At 48.8% G+C, this 11,727-nt stretch overlaps 1 protein-coding gene across 1 annotated transcript; it reads right to left on the bottom strand.

Moving 5' to 3' along the window:
* Nucleotides 1-68: 68 nt before the first annotated feature.
* LOC100976419 (interferon lambda-1) lies at nucleotides 69-10,583 on the bottom strand. Its single transcript, XM_063600257.1, has 5 exons — nucleotides 10,099-10,583; nucleotides 9,809-9,886; nucleotides 8,590-8,733; nucleotides 8,401-8,484; nucleotides 69-8,306 (listed from the first exon to the last, which is right to left on the bottom strand). Exons 1-5 carry the CDS (start codon nucleotides 10,267-10,269, stop codon nucleotides 8,181-8,183), a joined length of 603 nt encoding a protein of 200 aa, XP_063456327.1. The 5' UTR covers nucleotides 10,270-10,583; the 3' UTR covers nucleotides 69-8,180.
* Between the last annotated feature and the right edge of the window lie 1,144 nt (nucleotides 10,584-11,727).

Genomic DNA, 11,727 nt, shown 5'->3' with positions numbered 1-11,727 from the left:
GTGGTGTGTCTGTGTGTGTGTGTGTGTGTGTGTGTGTGTGTGTGTGTGTGTGTTGGGGGAGGGTGACCTAGATTGCAGCATAAGGACTCTAAGTGAGACTGAAGGAAGATGGGAAGATGACTAACTGGGGCCGGGGGAGACTGGCAGACAGGCTTTTATCCTCTGAGAGACTTAGAGGTGGGGAATAATCACAAAAATAAAATGATCATAATAGCTAACGCTTAGTGAATACTTACTATGTGCCAAGCACTTAAGTCATTTAATTCTCACAACACCAGGACATATCGGTATTATTATCCTGTTTTCCAGATGAGGGAATTTTGGCCCAGAAAAGTTAAATAACTGGCCCAAGGTGGTAAAACTGGGATTTAAAAAGGCAGGCAGGCCAACTTCTGAGTCTCTACTATAGGGGTGAAAAGACAGCTTCCCCTTCACTCTCTGAAATTTCACTGGAATGGGCTGACAATAGATTAACAAGAGAAAAGGCATATGGAGGGTATTTAACATGCACTAGGAAAATCACAGGAAAATGATTACCCAATAACCCAGTGAGGTTTATATACTTATATACCTTTCTTCACAGGAGGGGAGATGGGGAAAGGAAGGCAATTTTGAGGGGTAATAAATGATTTTGGGGAAAATAAATGGGTCCAGGAGACAGAATTTAGCTTGTAAATGTCTCTGGAATTTGAGCCTGACAGATAATTTCTTGTGACAAAGTCCGTCCAGGTGTAGACATTTCTCTGTCTTTTTTTCCTGTTAAAGATAATGAAATGTCAGGGAGAGGACAGAAGGCACTTGTGTTCTTTTTGATCTTTAGGCAGATAAGAAGACATAGGAGGAAAGCCTCTTCCAGCATCTATGGATCTCTAAGTGCCTTTAATTTAAAATAATCAGCATACCAGGGTGCCATATTTTGGGGTGACATTCCCTGAACTCTTTTAATACTCAACTAGAGCACTGTACTGCTGAGCAGTTATTGAATATTCATTCCACCCTCTGAGACCTCACAACTCAGTGGGGTAGGGTAGATCTATCCTTGGTCCCATTTTACAGACAAGAACCTGAACCACAGAGAGATGAAGTCACTTGCCGTAGTCCCTCCATCCCCCCAATGAATAAATAGCAGAGCTGGAAGTTTGATTGTACCCCTACACTATGCTGCCTCTGGGGTCTGTGTCCGGAAGCTGGGGTGTGGCCCCCATTTGCTTAGCTGAGCTTGGATATCCACAGCTAGCCTGGTGAGCTCAGGGACAAGACCTCTTGTGTCGCTCTGCCTGGAATCTGAGGGACCCTGGCGGAGGGCATGGAGGATGGTGTGGGGAGAGGAGTTTCTCAGGTGAGGCTGAGGGCTGTGGCTGGGGAAGGAAAGCTGGTTGGGGAGAGGAGAGGGACAGACATCCCAGCCCTTGCAGGGGCCCTGCAGTGATAACACCTTCCTGATCTTGGGGAAGAAGGAGGAAGGCTTCTTGCCAGCCAGGGGCCCCCTGAGGCCAGGGGAGGAGGAGAGAAAGACAGAAATAGAAACGGAGCAGGAGGGAGGGGGATGGATCTAGGCAGACAGGGTGGGAGGCTGCTAGGACAGAGGCACCAGAGAATCACAGGCCAGGAGGCTTCCTCGCCCAGGAGCCCAACCACCCTCATTTGTGTCAGTCATGACGACTCCTAGGTACTGAGGGCTTTTCACAAGCCAGGCGCAGTGCTCCCAAACCCTCCCTGATGCACGGATAAAGAGCATGCAACCCAGTGCATGGCACATAATGCTCAGGAAATGGAGTTACTCCAATAATAAGCATGACTGCATTTAAAGCCTGCACAGGTATATGCAGTGTGTGCACACAATTTTCAAGATGAGGAAACTGAAGCTCAGAGAGGTTAAGGAGCATCTCCAAGATCACACAGCCAGTTAACAGCAGAGCCATGATTGGAAAGCTGACTGCCTCCAACCTGCACACAGAACCATCAGGAATCTTGTCTCTAATTCACTTGATAAAGCATTATTGAGCATGTATTATGTAACTGGTCCTATGTAGGGGCTATCGCAGTGAACAAAATAGATGAAACAAAACAAGAAAGCCCTGCTCCGTGGTGCCTATATTCTAGAGGGAGGAGAAATAAACAAATAAGCAATTAAATGAGTCCAGGAGGTTGAGGCTGCAATGAGCCCTGATTGCACCACTGCACTCCAGCCTGTGTGGCAGAGTGAGACCCAAAAAACAAGCAAACAAAAACGAGTAAATAATGCATGTCCAGTGGCAAATAAATGTTGTGCCAAGAATGAAAACAGGATGATGGCATAGAGAATGACTTTGAGGCCTACTTTAGATGGGAGGGTGAAGGATGGTGATGACAGAGCTAAATAAATGCATTGTGAGAAAAGCAGGGAAAAGCATTCCTGGCAAAGGGAACAGCATGTGTAAAGACCCTTAGGAAGTAGTGTGCTTGATGTGTTGGAGGCAGTGTGTCTGGACTGAAGTGGGAAGAGTGAGAGGAGAGTAGGTGGGAGAAGCAAGCGGGTTCTACAGAACCTTGTGAGGTGTGGTCAAGAGTTAACATTTTATTCTTTGGGGCCATGGGAAGCCAATGAAGGGTCTTTACCAGGGGTGGTATGTGGTCTGATTTCTATGGAGACCCCAGCTTTGGGGTGAGGTATGCCTACCTTCAAAACAGAATTGGGGGCTGGGTGCAGTGACTGACACGTAATCCCAGCACTTTGGGAGGCCAAGGTGGGAGGATCGCCTGAGGTCAGGAGTTCGAGACCAGGCTGGCCAACATGGTGAAGCCCTATCTCTGCTAAAAATACAAAAATCAGCTGGGCATGGTTGGTGCCTGTGATTTCAGCTACTTGAAGGGCTGAGGCAGGAGAATCACTTGAGATTACCTCACTGCATTCCAGCCTGGGTGACAGAGTGAGACTCCGTCTCAAAAAAAAAAAAAAAGAAAAGAAAAAGTTGTGGGGTGATTGCAAAGCTACAAGGAACAGAGCTTTAGAGAAAGGAACCCAGACTCAACCCCACCAAGACACTCTCCCTACACAGCTCTCTTCTCTGCTTGGCTCAGCTCAGACTCATCCCTTTCAGCTGCATGTGGCGGGGGAAAATGGTCATTTATTTACAGACACAGACTCAATCTTTCCAGAGCCCAGAGATAAAATGGCAGAATCTCTAGTCCTAAGAGAAAAATCTCAGGGAAGAGCTCTTATCGGCCTGGCCGAGGTCACATAGCAACCCCTGCACTGATTGCCGCATCCAAGGCAATGAATGGAATGCTTTGATTGGCCAGGTAGGGGGTGGGTGGGTCCTATGTCCCGGTTGTGTGTCCTGGGAAGTAGGGATCGCTAAATATTAGGTTGAACCACATGAACTTGCCATTTTTGTAGGTCACACATTGTATAGTATTGGCAATTTTATGTGGTTGAAGGTAAATACTCTCCAGAAAAAGTAGGATAAGAAATCTTGTTGGCTGGGTGTGGTGGCTCATACCTGTAATTCCAGAACTTTGGGAGGCCAAGGTGGGAGGATCACTTGAGGCTAGGAGCTTGAGACCAGCCTGGGCAACATGGCGAGACTCTGTCTCTATAAAAATAAAAATAAAAAATTAGCCAAGCATGGTGGTGTGTACGTGTAGTCCCAGTTACTCAGGAGGTGGTCTTGAGCCCAGGAGTTTGAGGCAGCAGTGAGCTATGATTGAGCCACTGCACTCCAGCCTGGATGACAGAGCAAGATCTTAAAAAAAAATGAAACAAAGAAAGCTTGTTGCTGTAATATGCTAGTCTCAAAAAAGAAAAAAAATAAGAAAGCTTGTTGAGCATATAAAAGCAATAGAGGCTGGACACAGTGGCTCATGCCTGTAATCCCAGCACTTTGGGAGGCTGAGGCGGGTGGATCACCTGAGGTCAGGAGTTCGAGACCAGCCTGGCCAACATGGTAAAACCCTGTCTCTACTAAAAGTACAAAAATTAGCCATGCATGGTGGCGGGTGCCTGTAATCCCAGCTACTCAGGAGGATGAGGCACGAGAATCACTTGAACCCGGGAGGTGGAGGTTGCAGTAAGCCAAGATCGCACCACTGCACTCCAGCCTGGGTGACAGAACTAGACTCTGTCTCAAAAAAAAAAAAAAAAAAAATATATATATATATATATACACACATATATATATAAAATAAAAAATAAAGCAATAGAAACCCTGGTGTACTATGCAGAAGGATTTTTGAAGGAGGAAGTGGTATTGTGGAAATGAGCCAGGTGAAGACTTGGTCATGGGAGAGTGGTGGGAACTGTCCTAAGCATAGGGAACCACTTAAGCAAAGGCCACCATGAGAGAGGACAAGGAAAACTTGTTACTGCGCTCCGGAGATGGAGTGCTTGCTCTAATTGATCAAATTGGAGTCATGTGTCCAGCCAAATGAGGGAGTAGGAAAGGAGGTCATTTCCGAAGGAAAATTGAAGAGCTGTTACCAGGAGTAATGGATGCTGCTCAGGCAAAACTAAAATATATCCAGTTCAAAATCTCTTCTATAAAGCCTTGGCATCTCCAAGTAGAGATTTGCAACCTTGTTTTCTTCCATTGCAACATTCATAATTGAAGAGACTCATATGCCTGGGCTCAGACATGTCCTATATGATTAAAACTTTTATGAAATATTAATTGACCACATTCTCTGGGTTCAGTGCTGGCCATGCAGAGATGAATTTGTGGGGATACATTTGGCCACAAGAAACAGAAAAATCCAATTAACACGACTTAAGCAATAAAGACAGTTATGTCACCTAAGAGTAAGTCTGGAGTTAGGGGATTCTGGGGTTTTGTGCAATGGCTTATTAATATCAGCAAGGACCCCGTTTTCTACTCTTTTGTTCTACCTTCCTCAAAATGATAGCTTCACACCCTAAACTTGTTGCCTTGTGGTCACAAAATGGTTGCCATAGCTCTGGGTCTCACATCCTCATACCAATGAACTAAGCAGGAAGGTAGGGAACAAGTGGGAAAGAGTTCTGTTTGTCTTAAGGAAGAAAAATATGTTAAAATAATAAGAGTAACAGCAACAAACACATGTATGGGGCTCAGCCTTTGCCAAGCTCTGTTACATTTTTTACACAGATTAACTTTTTTTTTTTTTTTTTTTTGAGACAGAGTCTTGCTTTGTCACCCAGGCTGGAGTGCAGTGGCACCATCTCGGCTCACTGTAACCTCTGCCTCCTGAGTTCAAGTGATTCTCCTGCCCCTCGGCCTCCCGAGTAGCTGGGGTTACAGACGCACCACCACACCCGGCTAATTTTTGTATTTTTAGTAGAGATGGAGTTTCGCCGTGTTGGGCAGGCTGTTCTCAAACCCCTGACCTCAAGTGATCTGCCTGCCTCAGCCTCCCAAAGTGCTAGGATTACAGGAGTGAGCCACTGCACCCAGCATAAATTATTTAAGAAGCCCTTAATTTCATGGCCACCCTGAGCTGCGAGGGAGCCTGGGAAAGCAGGTATCAGGCAAAAGGGACAGAAATTCATGTCCTGGGCAGGGCACCATGCTGCCCCCTACCCAAACTGAGGTTCTGCTAGTCACAGACTTCATAATGTAGTGGGAATGGCTGTGAGGTTGTGTGTAAATTTTTAAGACATTTACAAATAGCTTTTTTACGTTTAACTCCCCTTTCTTTCTCTCTCTCTCTCTCTCTCTCTTTCTTTTTTTGAGACAGTCTTACTTTGTCACCCAGGCTGGAGTGCAGTGGCACGATCATGGCTCACTACAGCCTCAACCTCCTGGACTCGAGCCATCCTCCTGGGACTGGGACTACAGGCACGTGCCACCATGCCTACCTAATTTTTAAGTTTTTTTGTAAAGATGTGGTCGCTATGTTGCTCAGGCTGGTCTCTAACTTCTGCGCTCAAACAGTCCTCCCACCTAGGCCTCCTAAAGTGCAGGGATTATAGGCGTGAGCCACCACACCTGGCCACATTTAACTTGTTTTTGGTTATCAAAGGGAGTGCTTCAACTTTTGCCCGTTGGTTGTGTGTAATTTCTGTGTATGGCTGTACTTCAGCCCTCTGACTCCTAATCAAGAAAATACTCAAGAATGCAAAGGAGGCTGGGAGCCGTGGCTCATGCCTATAATTCCAGCACTTTGGAAGGCCGAGGTGGGAGGATCACTTGAGGCCAGGAGTTCGAGACCAGCCTGGCCAACATGGTGAAACCCTGTTTCTACTAAAAATACAAAAATTAGCTGGGAGTGGTGGCATGTGCCTGTAGTCCCAGCTACTCAGGAGGCTGAGGCAGGAGAATCGCTTGAACCCAGGAGGTGAAGGTTGCTGTGAGCTGAGATCTTGTCATTGCACTCCAGCCTGGGTGACAGAGCAAGACTCCGTCTCAAACAAACAAACGATACAAAGAAGTGAGAGTTATAGGATTATAAGAATGGAATTTTATTCTGAATCCCCTGTAATGTAACAAAAAGTCAACCATTCAGAAACTTTGGTGGAGCTGGTGTGGTGGCTGACGCCTGTAGTCCTAGCACTTTGGTAGGCCGAGGCAGGAGGATTGCTTGAGTCCGGGAGTTCGACACCAGTCTGGGCAACATAGCAAAACCCCGTTTCTGCAAAAATTACAAAAATTAAGTGGGGGTGGAGGCACATACCTGTAGTCCCAGCTGCTCGGAAAGCTGAGGTGGGAGGACGGTTTGAAACTAGGAGGTGGAGACTGCAGTGATCCGAGATAGATCGTACTACTGCACTTCAGCCTGGGCGATGGAGCCAGGCGCTGTCCCCCTCTGCCCAGCCCAGAAAAGAAACTCTGATGAGTTATTTTGGTAATAAATTTCTTGTGACACACCTCACAGTGAATTGTGATGGGCTGGTGGCTCTCTCACTGTTTCAATGATTTCTTGCCTTATAACAAACCAAACTTAGTGGCATAAAACAAATATTATTATGCTCACAGTTTCTGTGGGTCAGGAACTTAATCAGGGCCCAGTGGTGATGGCTTGTCTCTGCCCCAGCTGGGACCTAGAGTCATCTAAATGCTTCTTCACTCGCATGTCTGGTTCCTGAGCTGGGGTGATTCAAAAGCTATGCTGGGACTATCAAATGGAGTACCTATATGTGGTCTCTCTGTATGTCTGGGCTTCTCACAGCATTGTGGTTAGGTTCCAGGATGTAGCATCCTGACAGCTTTTCTTTTCTTTCTTTCTTTTTTTTTTTCTTTCTCGAGATGGAGTTTCACTCTTGTTGCCCGGGCTGGAGTGCAATGGCGTGATCTCGGCTCACCGCAACCTCTACCTCCCGGGTTCAAGCGATTCTCCTGCCTCAGCTTCCCGAGTAGCTGGGATTACAGGTATGCATCACCACACCTGGCTAATTTTTGTATTTTTAGTAGAGATGGGGTTTCTCCATGTTGGTCAGGTTGGTCTCAAACTCCCGACCTCAAGTGATCTGCCCGCCTTGGCCTCCCAAAGTGCCGGGATTACAGGCCTGAGCCACGGAGGCTGGCCTTTTTTTTTTTTTTTTTTTTTTTTAAAGATGGAGTTTCTCTCTTGGTGGCCAGGCTGGAGTGCAGTGATGTGATCTCGGCTCACCACAACCTCCACCTCCCGGGTTCAAGCATTTCTCTTGCCTCAGCCTCCCGAGTAGCTGGGATTACGGGGTCATGCCACAACTCCCGGCTAATTTTTGTACTTTTAGTGGAGACAGGGTTTCACCATGTTGGCTAAGCTGGTCTCAAATTCCTGACCTCAAGTGATCTGCCTGCCTCAGCCTCCCAAAGCACTGGGATTACAGGTGTGAGCCACCATGCCTGGCAGTACACACACATACTTGCACACGTGTGGGCATGAACATGCACAGTTACGCACCTTTGGTTAGACTCAAGTTCAGGCAGACACTCATTTCCATACAAATACATACATAGTCACAGAAGTCAGGCACACACAAATATACACAACGAGTCACAAATTTTGCCTGCATCACCCAGACATCCACACCCAGTCACAGACCCACAATCACACACACACTCAAGGATTGACCTATCACAGAAGGTTCCAATTCCTTGTTGTTTATTTGTGCATAATGTATAAAAGTAAAACAATAAACTCAGCCCTATGTCTCAGTCAGGGCTGCAGCTTCATAAATAAAGGGTGAGAGGAAATAAATTAAGGAAGGAGTAGGGCTCAGCACATAAATAAGGTGTGGGGTGTCAGGTGGACTCGGGGTGGGTTGACGTTCTCAGACACAGGTCCCCATCGGCCACACATTTGAGGTCTCGCGTGAGGAGGCGGAAGAGGTTGAAGGTGACAGACGCCTCCAGGCAGCCAGGAGACTCCTGTAGGGGAGGAGGGGATGGGTCAGGGGCTGTCCAGGGTCTGGGCTCCTATTGGCTCCCCAGACCCTGGTCCTTCTCTTCCTGGGTCACTCACCTTTTTGGGGGCCTCCTGGAGCCGGTGCAGCCAGTGGTGGAGGCGGCCCCGGGGCCTGGGCCCTGCCGTGGGCTGAGGCTGGATCTGTGGGCAGAAGAGGGCGATGTGTGAGGCGGAGCCTGGGCCACCACAGGGGAAGGATGCTGCTCAGAGCCCACAGACCTGGGTGCCCGGGCCCCAAGGACTCACACAGGCCTGGAGCTGGGAGAGGATGTGGTGCAGGGTGTGAAGGGGCTGGTCTAGGACGTCCTCCAGGGCTGGGCCAGCAGCGGCCTCCAGGACCTTCAGCGTCAGGGCCAGCTCAGCCTCCAAGGCCACAGGGCGCTCCCTCACCTGAGGAGAGGTGACAAAGAGCAGGTGAGGGAGAACAGGCAAGAAGACCCAGTTAGTGGGGACAGGTAGGCAGTCCTGGGGAAGGTCGGTGACACAGTGCGTGTGGTGGGGACAGGTGAGGGGTCTGGGGAGAAGGAGACAGGAGGGGGAAGACATGAGGAAGGATACAGGTGAGGCAGGATGGTCAAGGAGGCAGGTGAGGGGATAAGTGAAATGGAGACAAATGAAAGGGGACTTACGGGGGTCACAGAAGTTCTCTGGGGCGGGGTGGGGACGGGTGAGGAGAAAGCAGGTTGGGGGCACAGTAAGAGAGGGACAGTTGCATGCACAGAGAAGAAGGGTAGGGCTGGGTGTGGTGGCTCACGCCTGTAATCCCAGCACTTTGGGAGGCCGAGGTGGGTGGATCACCTGAGGTCAGGATTTCGAGACCAAGCCTGGCCAACATAGTGAAACCCCGTCTCTACTAAAAATACAAAAATTAGCTGGGCATCATGGCACATGCCTGTAATCCCAGTTACTCGGGAGGCTGAGGCAGGAGAATTGCTTGAACCCGGGAGGCGGAGGTTGCAGTGAACCGAGATCATGCCACTGCACTCCAGCCTGGGCCATAGAGCAAGACTCTGTCTCAAAAAAAAAAAAAAAAAAAAAGAGAAGGGTGGATGAGGGGGGATCATGAGCTGGATGAACGTCTGTGAGAGATAATGAGGGACAGGTGACGGGGCAGGTGAGAGGGAGAGGGAGTCAGTGTTGGGAACAGACAGGGAGAAGTGGAGCAGGACGAAAGGCACAGGTGGGCGACAGACTAGGGACATTTGGGAGAGAAATGAAGAGTGAGAGTGGAAGTGACAGGGACAGGTGAGCGAGCTAGGGAAGTGGGGCCGATGTGAGATGATAAAAGGGACCCAGGGGAAGGACAGAGTCAAAAGAGCAGTTTTGAAGTGGCAGGGGCACAGGACAGGTGAGGAGAGGTCCAAGAGACTGAAGGACAAGGGAAACAAAGAAGGCTAAGGGGCCACTTAAGAAGAGGGGGGAGAGGGTCAAGGGAAGGGTGAAGGGAGTCTGACTTTCAGCTCACCTGGAGAAGCCTCAGGTCCCAGTTCCCGGGGAAGACAGGAGAGCTGCAACTCCAGTTTTTCAGCTTGAGTGACTCTTCCTAGAGAGCAAGGGCAGGGGTTAGCCCACAGCAGGATGGCTGGAAGCTAGCTCATAGCAGCAAGGATGAAGTTGGCCTGACAGCATGGGTTTAACCCAGTGCAGAAAGGATAGAGGTTTGCCATAGTTGGAAGGCTAGAGGCTAGCCCACAGTAGCAGGGCAGTAATTGGGACACCCGTAGAAGTGGTTTGTCCACAGCAACAGGAACTCACCAAGGCGTCCCTGGCCTTCTTGAAGCTCGCTAGCTCCTGTGGTGACAGAGATTTGAACCTGCCAATGTGGCAGCCCTTCCCAGTTGTGGTGGGCTTGGAAGTGGGGACAGGGCCTGCCACGGCCAAGCCTAGCACCAAAGTCACCAGCACCACGGTCCAAGCTGCAGCCATGGCTAAATCGCAACTGCTTCCCCAGCGGCATGGCTCTGCTTTTTAGCCACACAAAATGGGCAATCCAAGATGATGTGTGTAAAGTGAAAAGGTAATTGGAAATGAGAATTTCCACTTTGACTTAAGAGGCATGAGTGGGCGGGGCCAGTCTGGGAGCCTGATGAGGGAACAGGTGTGAGCAGGGCCAAGTGAGCTCGGAACTGCACCAAGAAGGAAAGAGAAACTGAAATCCTTAGAACTCCCTGGGCAGCTTTCAGCCAACTGGCCTCGGGGAGTCCCTGACGGAGGCTGAGATTAGGGATAAGGCTACCTGAGTGGCAGAGAGAAAGCTTCTTTTTTATTTTAAATTAGCCAGGTGTGGTGGCATGCGCCTGTGGTCTCAGCTACTCAGGAGGCCGAGGCATGAGAATCACTTGAACCTGGGAGACGGAGGTTGCAGTGAGCCAAGATCGTGCCACTGCACTCCAGCCTGGGCGATGGAGTGAGATCCTGTTTCAAAAAAAAAAAAAGCTTGTTTTTTATTTTATTATTATTATTATTATTTTTTGAGATGTAGTTTTGCTCTTGCTGCCCAGGCTGGAGTGCAATGGTGCAATCTTGGCTCACTGCAACTTCTGCCTCCCGAGTTGAAGCGATTCTCCTGCCTCAGCCTCCTAAGTAGTTGGGATTACAGGTGCATGCCATCACGCCTGGCTAATTTTTGTATTTTTAGTAGAGACTGGATTTTACTATGTTGGTCAGGCTGGCTTCGAACTCCTGACTTCAGATGATCTGCCCGCCTCGGCCTCCCAAAGTGCTGGGATTACAGGCGTGAGCCACCACCTTACTTTATTATTTATTTATTTATTTTTGTAGAGATAGGGGTCTCACTATGTTGCCCAGGCCAGTCTTGAACTCCTGGCCTTAAGCCATCCTCCTGCTTCAGCCTCGCAAAGTGCTAGTATTAAAGGCATGAGCCACTGCTCCTGGCCAAGAAGGAGCTTCTGCCATTGGTTTAAGAATGTCCCATTAACTAATTTCAGTTCATGCTCCTAATGTTTCTCTGAGTAGTTATTTTTATAATTGTGATGGTTAATTTTAGGTGTCACCTTGACTGGTTAAGTTTACCAGATAGCTGGTGATGCGTTAATTCTGGGTATGACTCTGGGGTGTTTCCAGAAGAGATTGGCATTTGAATCAATGGACTGAGTAAGGAAGACCCGTTGTTACCCAATGTGGTGGGCACCATCCAATTGGCCGAGGGCCTGAATAGAACAAAAAGGCAGAGGAAAGGGGAATTTGCTCTCTCTTATGAGCTGGGACACCCTGCACCTGCCCTTAAACATCAGAACTCCAGGCTCTTTGGTCTTTGAATGCTGGGATGTGCAGCTGGGCATGGTGGCTCACGCCTGTAATCCCAGCAGTTTGTGAGGCTGAGGCAGGTGGATCACTTGAGGTCAGGAGTTCGAGACCAGCCTG

This window comes from Pan paniscus, chromosome 20 (assembly GCF_029289425.2).
Source record: "Pan paniscus chromosome 20, NHGRI_mPanPan1-v2.0_pri, whole genome shotgun sequence".
Classification (NCBI taxonomy): Eukaryota; Metazoa; Chordata; class Mammalia; order Primates; family Hominidae; genus Pan; species Pan paniscus.
This window is presented reverse-complemented; position numbering and strand designations above follow the sequence as displayed.

Excerpts from the sequence above, each read along its gene's own strand:
- LOC100976419 (XM_063600257.1), bottom strand. The coding sequence starts at position 10,269 with ATGGCTGCAGCTTGGACCGTGGTGCTGGTGACTTTGGTGCTAGGCTTG. Across the intron at positions 8,485-8,589 it reads TCTCCCAGCTCCAGGCCTGT|ATCCAGCCTCAGCCCACGGC; the intron begins GTGAGTCCTTGG and ends TTCTGCCCACAG. Across the intron at positions 8,307-8,400 it reads TCCAGGAGGCCCCCAAAAAG|GAGTCTCCTGGCTGCCTGGA; the intron begins GTGAGTGACCCA and ends CCTCCCCTACAG.